The following is a 12,879-nucleotide window of genomic DNA, read 5'->3' on the forward strand; positions in this document are numbered from 1 at the left end:
CAGAGAAGGGAAGTTATTATCCAGCTCGCCAAAACCAAGGGAACGGACAAGGCACTCAGTGGCATTTATTTTATTATGAATTGATTGCATTCTTTTTATTCGTATTCTGTAAGGAAGTGCGAAATGTGGCTGACGCCTCCTTCCTGTGTGCACTGCGCAAGATCAGCGAGGATTCTGAAGTTCACAGCCTTGCCGCGGCACAGTGTGTTAAGAAACACAGGAACGCATTGGACATATGTACGAATGGGAATGTTTATCCGAGTCCTCTGTGCTGAGGAAAATTATATGCTAGGCAAGTAGACATGCTAAAAACATTGCCGTGAGTACAAGAGCGTTGGTAACTCGTGGGACAGTAGTCTACCTGCAGATTGCCGAGAGTGACGACTTAATGCATTCGTCAAATTCTATTCCAGACTACAGCAGGGACACAAGGCGAAGAATATAGTCGAAGTGAGCTTGATTAGCAGAATGGTAGCGACATGCCAGTCTTCTCGACTGGCTTGTCACATAAAAAATAACCTTCTTGGTAAGGGCAAGACATTTAATCGGGTGAGGGAAAATGAGTCTGTTGCGTTGAAAGCTTCTAAGCATGAGTGCTCTAGTAGAGGTGGTGGTATTCATGCCATTTTTTAGCATAAACCACAGTGTGAAATACTATTAAAGAGGAAGATGACAAGCACGTATGCCTACAGCTGCAGAGTCAATGACATTAGTTATTATCATCATGCACATGCTACATCATCAACGCTTAAGCCTCTACAAGGGCTTTGAGGCGCCCCGCAATAGCAAAATGCGCTCACGCCAATTTTGGTCACGTGGAGTTCCTTGCCGTGCACCTAAATCTAAGTACGCGAGCGTTTTTGCGTTTCGCTCCGATCGCAATGCTGTCACCGTAGCCGGCAATCGCACCCGCGACCTAGTGCTCAGCAGCGGAGCACCTAACCGCTGTCCCAGCGCGGCGGGTAGAAAGGACAAAAATACCAGATAAGAAAGCGTTTGCCTTATTACAAAACACATGGTCTCGCGCAACAAAGCCCGTTCTTTACTCGTGAATAAAATAAGCTTTGGTGAACAAGGGTGGAAGCTTGGGCGAGTTGGAACGAGTTCATAGCGGTGTTTTGCGCAGCGCATGAATGGGTTTAGAAGAACCACAGGAGAGAAAATGCGCCGTGCTCTAATCTATTCATGCGCTGCGCAAAACACCGCCTGAGTGAAATACTTTTGCCTGTGGGCATGTCAAGAGAGATGGAGAGGCACACATTTAACACTTCTATCGTGTAGTCTGCAGGTTGTCATCACCAGGGGAAAAAAAGGAGCTGCAAGCGGCCAACCGCAGTGTCATTTCTGTACCTCAAGTGCACGTTACGTACGTTGTGTGTTGCAGCGCTTTCCTTTTCACAGCGCCAACAAAGTCAACAATGGGCGGTGCTTCAGACTGGCACCATATTCTGCAAGATTTATTTATATTTATAACTTTGAAAAACGTAATGGAACTACCAAAGAGCAATCCCGCAATAGTATAAAATGTTTAAAGTGACACAGGTATCAGTGCCTATCGGTAATCAATTTAGTACCAGAACTTGCTCAAACAATTACTGTACCACACACTTGGCGCACACGCTTTACATCATGCTTGAGCACCAATGTTATAGTAACTGCGGCACGTGCTATGCTCCCCAGAAACAACTTCGCTTCCTATTTGTGTTTCTTGCATGTTTCATGCACTACAGATTTATAAATATACATGTACGTTCAGTCCTACTTTTGCCTCACAGTAACTTTGCATTCAGCAGCCTTGCTTGTCCCATCATTCATTCTCAGCAGCATTATTTCATAGAGGTAACATGGCGACTCAAAACCTTTGTTGCTATAATTTGCAACTTGGTAAGTGTGCGTTTCTCTAGAATGGTCGAGAAAACAATATGAAGAGTACAAGTTTCCTCTCAAAAACAACATAACCATGTTGGGGCAAAATGTGAGTCAAACAGCTAGGGTTTCGCATATACTCTAGTCAAAGAAAGGAGAAAATGACAGTCACAAAGCAAGCTCGCAATGCCAATATGAACGTACACATCGAAAACATGTTTCGTAGCTCCAATCACTCATTTCATTTCTTTGCCACCCTGATCAGCCGTAACCTACTGTCAATACACTCATGCTACAGTTCTCCACCACCACCCTCAAGTACACAATTGACAAACTGGCAAATCACAAAGGTGGTGCTATTGCATCAATGCATCATATTTTTAAACGTGATGGATGTTTTCACAACGCCAATAGACACATCCGGCGTAATTGACGGCGATGCTGGAACACTTGCACTGTTAAGTGACAAGAGAATTTGGCAATGTATTGACTAGCAAAATATCTCCCAGCGCAGCTTAGGGTATCCTGCATGCAAACTACTTCCATAGAATCAGATAGATCACATACAAGGTATATGCGCTATCCTAAAGCACGCCAGAAACCAAACTTTAACAATGATATAAATACGCAGGGCTCTAAGAGCGCCAATTCATGTATATAAAGAGCAGTATTGATCGCAGCAGGGATATGGCGTTGCTCACAGACGTTTGCAGAATTTTAGACGCAACGCACACTTAAACCGCGCCAGCGCAAACCACTTTGCACCAACAAGATTGGCAGCCTACTAAACTTCGTTGTAATATATAAGCCTTATAGAAGTCACCATGAAAACTACCGACAAGCCCTCGCTGGGATTATTAGCTCTGCAGGAAAGTGACGCTTCTGATACTGCGCAGAAGGCCACAATAGCTCATTTCGAAGGTACACTGCGAAATGACAAACATTACGACAGGCAAAGAGGACGTATGCGACACAGCGGTGAGCAGTTCTGGGCGTCTTAGCTGCGCTTTACGGGGAGGATTCGTCATTCAACGCTCTACCTGTGCAACAAGAAACCTACGCCATCCGCATCTCGTGCCTGCGACTTCGATTAGGTGCCAGTAGCGTGGCCGCGCTCTGCATGGGCGAGCACCGCCAGTGCAGCGCCCAGCGCCGCGTCGCCCTTGCCGCCCAGCTCGAGGGGAATGCCGTAAACGTCGTGGACGGCTTGCTTCAGGCACGCGTTGCGCGTCAAGGCTTTGCCCGTGCCAACGATTCGGCGGACGCCCGCGCGCTCCAGCATCTCGCGGGGCATCATGGCGTGCAGGTTGCGCGCGAGGCCCTGGCAGAGGGCCCGCAGCACCGCGCCCAGGCTGAGCGCCGACTGCGGCCCGATTCCGGACACGGAGCCGCGGGCGCCCGGCATGTGGCGCTCGCCGAACACCGTCGGTGTCACTACCAGGTCCGGTGGGGGCGGGGTGGTCGCGTCGGCCGACTGGGCGCTGGCTGAGGTGGCGCTCCGTTCGTCCGCTCCAGCCGCGAGAAGCCGTTCCCAGATGGCGCTCTCGGGAATTCCCGTACCTGAGTGATAGTTAGGTAGTGTCGGGCGAGAGTGATAGAGAGTACCTAGGTTACTGCCCCAGTTTCCAGACAAGAATAATATTGCGTTGCAAAAGACGCGAAAATATTTGAAAAAATCAGTGTCCTTCCACTCGGTGAAGAAGGAAGACCAGCGAAGCTGTGTACCCCTTAATGGCGAACTACACCTCCGCCGCGGGTCTGCCCGGCATTGCACTATCTTCGGGATCGGCCCACATTTGGGGAGTTATGTGTCTAGACATGGACAAGATCCTAAGGTAACTAACCCTTACCAGCTTCGCTGTAAAACAAAAAGGCAGGACAGGAAAGAGCGCTTTTCTATACCGCCGTTTCTTCATATCGTTATGACTTATATGCCGTAACCAGTATAGCTGATAATTAACTGATAATTAATGAATTAACACACGCGACAGTGCGATCTGCCCGAGCAATGCGCATGCTCATGGTGCTTGTCAACAGTGCAGTCATTAATAAAGGTCAGACGTGCGCTATAGCTAATAGCTATAGCACAAATCGCCACATGCTGTTTTCCTGTTGTTAACGAATACATTTTATCCCGGCCACTGCGGCTGCATTTCGGTTGGGGCGAAATGCGAAAACACCGGTGTACTTAGATTTAGGTGCACGTTAAAGAACCCCAGGTGGTCAAAATTTCCGAAGTCCTCTACTACGGCGTGCCTCATAATCAGAAAGTGGTTTTGGCACGTTAAACCGCAAATTTAATTTTTAACGAAAACTTTATCTCACCAATTTCGGCAAGTGCAGCTAAAGCTATGGGTCGCGCCAGCCAACCAGAAATGAGAAGTAGAATCAGGACATCGAACCGGAACAGAATTGAAAACCGGAAAAAAGAACGTTATTTTCCCTCCAACCGGAACGTATAATTTTTTTCTTTCTTTTTTTGCACTCCGGGGTGAAACCGAAAATAAAGAATAGCGGCTTTCGGTTCTCATTGGCCATCTTTTCTGTAGCTTTTCATCCTTACATTGCCTGCACTTCCGGCTCAACTACACTCTAAAAACTAGGGAGGGTATCGCAGGACTGAAAGGGCCGATTTACTCTTCAAAGCGTTGTTTTACTCTCGCAAAATGTCGAGTGGAGTGAAATGCATTGTTCACTCCGTCAGCAAGGAGAGAGTGAAATGTGCTTGTCACTCTGTCCTTCTGAAAGAGAGTAGAATGCCCGTTCTACTCTTGGGGCAATAGAGAACTAATCGTAGCGTAAGCTTCTGCTTCAACTGTAGGAGGCTGGCCCCGAACATAGCGATGTATCATTCACGCACGCTGAGCAAAGAACACACTGTTTTGCTTCTAAGAGAACAGGCAGCAACAGTTCAAGAGAACGTGGAGCCAGCGCTCTACTTTTTCACTCGGAGTTGCCCCTCCGCGCGCGCGCACAACATCACGGAACAGCACAGCACCGGAGAAAGGTGACCCGTCCAGCGAGCAGCAACGAAGGCCATCCAAGGAAGACCGTGGATCAGCCATCTCGTGTCGCCGCGAAAACACGACAGTCGTTCGTCGTCATTCGTTGGATATAACAACAAATCCTCCACGGTAAGTGAATTCTAACTTAGGTGCACATTCTGCGTATGGGACATGCTATCGCCAGGAAGCCGTCACGGCGCTCAGCCGTCTGACAACTGAATAGGCAAACGCGATGTGTCTCTCGATGTCAATCGAAAAAGCCAGTCATCGCTATAACTGCATGTGGTTTTATCACTTGCCGCTATTCGTAAGAGCTTCGAAAATCGCAAACGCTGCCAGAACTATGGTATGTTCAATAAGATATGAGGCGAGACGACGCTTAAAATGCTTTGTTCACCAGCCCATGATTCCGAGCCTATGCGGAGCGTGCTTAGCGTGCGTTTTGTGTGTTTGAATGTATTCAGTTTGACAGTCTACTGTGTACGGAACGCTGTTGAAATAAGGAGTCACATAACAGAAGGCGTCATTTTGCTGGCGGCACGCTTTCGTTATAAATAAGCCGAGCGCTTGACTGTGTCTTTCGCCAATGGGTAATCTGCGACCACTGAGGTTACGTGCAGCGCCAGTGCTAGTTGGAAACTTTGCCGCAGGCATTCAGCTGTATGCTGGAAGATGTCAGTTGGGCGCGTTATCTTGAACTTACTGAAAACGGATGAGGAATTCATGTTTTATGCTGAATAAAGTATAAACCCCATATAAGCGACCTTGCGTACGACGGCGACAAGCGATGCGATGGGCTGTCGCGTTCACTCGTCGCCTACAAGTCGTACTGCCTGCAAGCGATGATTTTGGGCGACGTCTTTCCGGTCTTGCCGGTGTGAGGGCTTCAGATACGCGTCGAAACTAGCGGGACGCGTGCTTTAGTAATTTAAGTACGTGTATTTTACTGTAAAACAGTAGCATAAAATATTTCTGAAGGTCTTACAGTAGGTTCTTATCCTTGCACGTATAAAAATTCAATCGTTTGCTCGTTCCGTGCGGCAATCGGTAGTATCTGAGTGATGTACATCCAGTTCAGGCTTCGCGCTATTGGCTAGTCGCTCATAACACTTCCGGGAGAAGAACAACGAATTCTAGATTTCCAGAACCGAGCGATCTGTTCAAGCGACGACCCGTTGTGTCGCTCGTCGCTGTCGCGCACAATATCGCTCTCATGGGGTTTAGCCCTAAGACTGAACTGTTTTTGCTAATGTATTAAAATGGTGTGATTATATATCTGATTTTGTCTCGTGTTGCGGTTTTCGAGCATGGTGAGAATCTGAAAGGGTGCCTATGTGTAAGAACTCTGTGAAATGTCAAGCAGCGAGTTGTGCATCGGCATCGAATATAACGGCTGCTGTATGGAATTACAATTGCAGGGGTGTTTTGCATACGCTAACCGTTTTGGACATGCCTCTGTATTTGCTAATAGGAGTTGGCGTTTGAGATTTGCGTCAAATGAACTGCTGAATCACCCTTCCTCTGGGGATTACAAGCGTAATGTGTGCATTTTGCTACGGCATGGAAGATCAAAATGGGTTAATTCTTTTAATATTTTTACTGGAGAAATAAAGTATCAAAACAAAACGTTGCTTTAATTCCGTTACCAGTCGTCTGTTGTACACAAAACAAAGAGTTGGTCTAGTAAACTAATAATTGTGGTTTAACTGCAACTTTTACCTTCAAGAATCTAAAATGCTAGATTTCAAACTGCAGCTGTAGTCGAGTCTGTCAAAAATGAACTCCATTGCGCACCTCATAAATGAAAATAAGTTCGTGCCTTTTAGTAAGCTTAAATGCAGGCCGCAGAGAACTGCTGCTTGTTAGTATTGAAATGTCGGTAAGCTTGCCATAACAAGCCTTGTTGCCCATTCTTACAGGCACATCCAGTCATATCCATTGAACTGGAGGACCATATTTTCATCGCTACTGAGCATCATGTTTGCAGATATCCTCAAATATGGCTTGAGCAGTGGCACAACCAGAAATGGTACGGGGGGGGGGGGGGGGGCACACTGGGCACGTGATTAGGATGTGTCACAAGTGGTGTTTGCGACACACCAGACTAATGACACACTTGTGACATCTGACAATAACCAATATTCTATTTATTAGTAGTACTATTGTAACATTGGTGCTGAACGAGGATGACCTGTTGGTCATTCCTTCGTTTTTTATTTAAATTAAAAATTCAAGTTAGTTTAGCAGTTGACTATTGCAGTCATTTAGATGTTTCGCATGCATTTCAGTAGGAAGACTAAGAGCTAAGATTTTCTTTTAGTGCCGTGACCTTATTACTTAACTGTTTTGATGTTGTTGTGCCCCATGTCCTCGTTTTGACTTTTGCGCACAATATTTTTCAGACACCCGCTTTATATAGCGCAAGAAGGCAGCTGCAAGGACACAAGGATGTCAAAGAGCCAGCCCAGCGCGACTCCACGTAGTGCAGAGGAGCGCACGCCAAACAATCAAAATACATTGCCAGGTAATTTGGACGAGAAAACTGGAATGTGGGTATATTGGTTGTACCATTTGACTAAATGTAAACAAAACTTTCAAAATACAGTGTGTCACACCAAGATCAAATTTCTCACGTGCTCTAGGCAGTCATCTTAACATGGTATATTTATGTAATGTCTCTGATGAGAAAGTCAAGATCAAGTATGCTTTCTGGAGGCAAGCACATAGGAGCAAGTGTCATTGAAAAGTTAGAAATGTGTTTTAAAAAAGCTGATTAGTTTTGTGAGAAATGACTGCTTTTTGTCTTGCCTCTCAACAGATATATCCATGTGATAAAACAATAGTGGTACAATGAAATTGCATATTTGCTTAGTGACATAATACATACTTGCAATGAGCAGGGTGCCTGTGTTCACTATAAAAAGTAATAGCTCATGCTTGGCTAGGTGCTTACATAATTTAACAGCACGTGAATGCAACGGTGCAAATACAAACCACTGTCATTCTGTATTTTAAATGCTGACATGAAGCACACATATTTTCATGTCTTCCCTTTTATCAATCTTTTACACATAATTTTATAAGTATGGCTTCCTGTTAGGTTCCAGAAAGGGGAAGCATTGGGAGCAGAGTATCCCCTGTTTAAGAAGCCGTCATCATTTACTTGCGTGCTCACGAAACCATTAGTAAGATCTTGATGAGGGCTAGTTGGTTCACACATAGAACTGAGGTTAAACAGCGCGAGAAAGACAAGGACACAAGGAAACAAATACCACAGAGAAGCGCTGACTGCCAACTGGAAGTTTATTTGAAATTCACCGGACATTTATACTATTTCCCTTTCCCTCTTAACTTTCGCTTTCCCAAGAATTTTGTCTTTTCAAATATGGGGGTATTAACCTAAAGAATGGCTATGGGATTCATTTAGCCTGGCACTGCACCCCCATATTAGAAAAGACAAAATTCATAGGGAAAGGTAAGAGGGAAAGGGAAATAGCAGAGGCTTATCACATTGCAAAGGTAGGAGATAAATGTGTGAGCACTCTCTCTCTTGCCTTGTCGGGAAAAGAAATCAAATTTTTGGATGAAAGATTATAATGTTGCTGATTTGCAGATGTTTTTGCTACTGGTGTGCGCATGCCTATGCTGAATAACGTATAAATGTCCGGTGAATTTCAAATAAACATCCAGTTGGCAGCCAGCGCTTGTTTGTGGTATTTGTTTCCTTGTGTCCTTATCTTTTTCGCGCTTTGTTTCCTTGTGTCCTTGTCATTTTCGCGCTGTTTAACCTCAGTTCTACGAAACCAGTTCATTAAAAGCGCTCGTGCCTCCCGAAGTGAAAGCAAGGAGCAATTAAGGCCTTTAACTGTGTAGAACGTGGTGCGCACCTTACGTCTTATTTAGAAGCCACAGACTCACTTGCAATTGAAAGTAATTTTAAAAATGTAGAACTGTGGCTTCCGCTGTGAAATAGTCATATGATAGCTTCTGGCAGGTATTTGATATATTCATTGGGGTGGCTCAATCTACTTGCCTACCAAGTATGCTAGTGGCGGCAGAAATGTGTTCAATGCAAAGAACTGAGAATATCTGAGTGGAACACATGTTCACCAATTGGCAGATGTGAACATATAGTGTTAATCAAGCAAAAGTGTCTTCGTTTGATGGCTTCGGCAGACATAACTTTTATAAGGCAAAATAAAATTAAAGCATTTTTACGCATGGTAAATTTCAGGACTTAAGACAGAGTGCACAGTGAGGCAATGTATTAATCTTCCTAACATATATGTACTTGTTTTGAGACAAAGATAAGATTTTGCGAAGTGCGATAATTTTTCTTCAGCGCATCTTAGCCACTTCAGTAGGAAAAAAGCTTTGGTTTCTGGTAGTTGGTCCACTGTGCAAATATGCATCGCCGCATTCAAAATCCACCTGCAAGAAAGGGATATGTGAAACAGGATGGTGCCTTTCCCAATTGATGATTTGCTTCTTTGTTTGTCTTTTTCGTGCAGTTCCCTGCCTGTATTGTGCTTATGTCGCCTTTGATGCAACATATTCATCACATCTCATTTTGGTTCACATCTGAAGCCATGCTATGCTTTAGCTAGGTTGCATTTTCAACTAGTCACAATAATTGACCATGTAATTATGCAAGCTGCACATCAGAAATACAGCATTCTTACCGTAATGGGAATGAAAAGCTACCATATATGACAAGAAATTTGATGCGCAAGATTTTAATGCCAATGCTCCTTGCAGTTTTATACTCATTTGCTACACACTTAAAATATTGTAAATTTAATTTATTTGTGAGAAAGTGTAACGGAACAATCCTAACAGCTCCAGGAAACTACTTTCGCGATGAGGCCAACCGAATAGAAAATGTGATACGCCTTTGTACTGCTTTGAGACCTGGCAGAATATTGCTGCAGAACCACGACAAGACACTCTTAGAAACAATGGGGTGCAGCCCATACATGAATAACCTTATGTGAAATATAAGCAAAGCTAGCTAGACCTGCGGCCTCACATGAGAATATACAACACATTTCTAAATGCACTGTACTCTCAGTCAGGAACACCCATGCGATGTACAGGACATTATCAAATGAGCTGCTGACATAAGATATGGCACACAAGAAAAGTTTCTTGAACAATTTATCTGCGTTACCAGCCCCATGCTTCGCAGCTCATCTGGTAACCTCTGCCATATAAGTGCATTCGTTTTGTGTCAGAAATGTGTTTGCTGGACAGTAACGTCGCGCATATTTCTCTGCGATCGTAGTGTCAACACTTTGTGAGTTTGCACACGTTTGTTCTATGTTTAACATTGTATATCTTTGAGAAGGTGGAGCCAACTAAAAATAAAGGATATTTCTACACTGTAAAACTGATGAAACTTTATAGAATATACTTATGTTTTATTACAACATGTGTTGTAAAGTTCATGGGCATCATGGTAATCTCATTTTATGTCTTTTCGAGTATGTTTCTCAAATTATTATTCAGTTTGTCTTGCGGTTGATCAATGAAGATTTTGACTTCTTAAGAGAGACAATGTTTCATTTGAGTAACTCGGCCACTACAGATTACATCCAGTTACTAAGCATAGGCTCAGGAGCGGCTTACGAAGGAATAAAATATTCCCCACAAGTATTGCGAATCCCTTCTTACGTGACCATGGCTCTACATCGTGCTTTCACACTATTGGGAAGAGTACTAGCACCCTATTCTGGAATACAAGCACTCTGTTTGGGGGAGTAGAAATACTCGGCTTGGAGGAGGAGAAGTACTCGGTTTCGAGGAGTAGAAGCACTCGGTCTGGAGGAGTACTACTACCCTTGTGGGGAGAGTATTAGCGCTCTGCGGAAGAGTACTAGCACTCGCTTGCGGTGGAGTAATAAAACTCTGCCAGGAAGAGTTATTCTACTCTCTCTCAAAAAGGGTCGATCTACTCTCGAAAAGAGAGTGAAATATGGGACAACTAGATAGGCCCTCAAAGAGACTGTCCGGAACTCTCCTTGTTTTTAGAGTGTATGCTGCCTCATTTTAATTATACACCATCTTCCCGTGATTTTAGAAGTATCAGCACCATAATTACGGTTTTCGACGTATCGCGTCGGGGGGGGGGGGGGGGGGCATAGATCTGCTCTAAGCTGCACGCAAATAAAAAATCGTAAACACTAGTGCATAATCTTAAACAAGCTCTATCTAAACAATCATGTCTACCTTAAATAAGCACTGAAATCGGAGCAAGTTAAGATAAAATCGTAATTAGCAGCTATGTGCACGCTTCGCATTTGCGTCAACCCCTTCACTATAGCTATCGCAACTGAATGTACCATGGGGCAAACATATCGCCACTTTCTGGCTTCAGTCGTTGCGAACAGTACACTGTAGTTGAAAAAAAGCACACCACATTATATACTGGCATGATCTTGCTGTCACAACAGTCAAAATGTCAATATGGGACAGCATATGCTTGTCACATTGACATTCGCAAAGCCGTACTGCAATTATTTTGTCACAGAAGCTGTGCGGATAGCCACCGCAGGACATTGGGCACAAGAAAACATCGCAACAAAGTTGTATGTTCGATCCCTATATGACATTTCGGACGCCGTGTAGCATGCAACGTGACCATGCGGCAATCCTGCGCGAGAATAGTCGCGGGACATTACGCGAGAATATTTGCATCGCATCCGATCTGTTGACTTGCCAGATTGTGACGCGTGCAAAGTTACTGAGAAAATGGAGCACATACTTATTGCTTGTTGCCGGCATCACTCTGAACGGCAGGCATGGCGTCGACCACTTCGTTGCCACCGATTAAAAGGCCGTTAAAGAGGTTTATATATATATATATATATATATATATATATATATATATATATAGGAGGTTTATTCGGGTTCGCAGCGACCGCCGGTTCTACGATGCACCGAGCACAGTCCCCGAGCTCGAGCTTCTGCTGCGCGCTCGATGCTGCCGATGCTGCTGACTGCGCGCACGTTCGTCATCTTCCTTACAATGGCCCCGCGGAAACAAAGGAGCCATCCTGGCGACTTAGTTTTCTGGAAGGACGGTAGAATTGTGATATGGCTTGAGACGCTGAACGTGAACGACTTCGCGGTTACGACGTCGCATGTCGGACGGCGGCGTTAGCGGCTCAACCAGGTAATTAACGGTTGATGTTCTCTCGAGAACGCGGTATGGACCGTCGTACTTCGGAAGGAGCTTTGAAGCGAGCCCAGGCGTGCGGTGTGGCACTAACAACCAGACGAGAGCGCCCGGGAGAAAAGTGGGAGTCGGGTTCTGGGCATCGTGAACGGCTTTTTGGCGGTGCTGGTCGTCCGAGGTGAATCGGCGGGCAAGCTGGCGACATTCCTCTGCTTGTCTGGCGGCTTCCGAGATCGGCAGGCATTCGGATGGGTCCGGCCGGTAGGGCAGAATGGTGTCGATGGTGTGCGAAGGATCACGGCCGTAAAGAAGGTAAAAGGGTGAGAATCCGGTAGTGGCCTGAGTCGCGTTGTTGTAGGCGTAGGTGACAAACGGAAGAACTAGGTCCCAATTAGAGTGATCAGGTGAGACATACATGGCGAGCATGTCACCAAGAGTTCGATTAAAGCGTTCCGTGGTACCGTTAGTCTGTGGGTGATAAGCAGTGCATTTACGATGAACAATAGCGCATTCAGCAAGCAGTTGTTCGATGACTTCAGATAAGAAGGCGCGGCCTCTATCGCTTAAAAGTTCACGTGGACCTCCATGACGAAGGAGAAATCGGCGAAGTAGGAAATTGGCGACCTCCTGCGCTGTAGCATTTGGTAGAGCAGCAGTCTCCGAATAACGGGTTAAGTGGTCTACCGCAACGATTATCCACCTGTTGCCGGCAGGAGTCAACGGAAGTGGCCCATAGAGATCTATGCCCACGCGATCAAAGGGTCGGGATGGGCATTGTAAAGGCTGGAGTTCACCGGCGGGGTTGTGCGGTGGCGCTTTCCGGCGTTGCCA

General features: G+C 45.4%; 1 protein-coding gene across 2 annotated transcripts in view; it reads right to left on the reverse strand.

The window, feature by feature from the left end:
* Window positions 1–1,429: 1,429 nt before the first annotated feature.
* Window positions 1,430–12,879, reverse strand: part of LOC126524289 (sedoheptulokinase-like) — a 265,319-nt gene continuing 253,869 nt past the window's right edge. For both annotated transcript variants that reach the window (XM_072287417.1, XM_050172622.3), the window contains one exon: window positions 1,430–3,426. In XM_072287417.1, the coding sequence (XP_072143518.1) occupies window positions 2,957–3,426 (470 nt within the window). In that variant the 3' untranslated portion in view covers window positions 1,430–2,956. The remainder of the gene's footprint in view (window positions 3,427–12,879) is intronic.

This window comes from Dermacentor andersoni, chromosome 3, assembly GCF_023375885.2.
Source record: "Dermacentor andersoni chromosome 3, qqDerAnde1_hic_scaffold, whole genome shotgun sequence".
In the NCBI taxonomy this organism is placed as follows: domain Eukaryota; kingdom Metazoa; phylum Arthropoda; class Arachnida; order Ixodida; family Ixodidae; genus Dermacentor; species Dermacentor andersoni.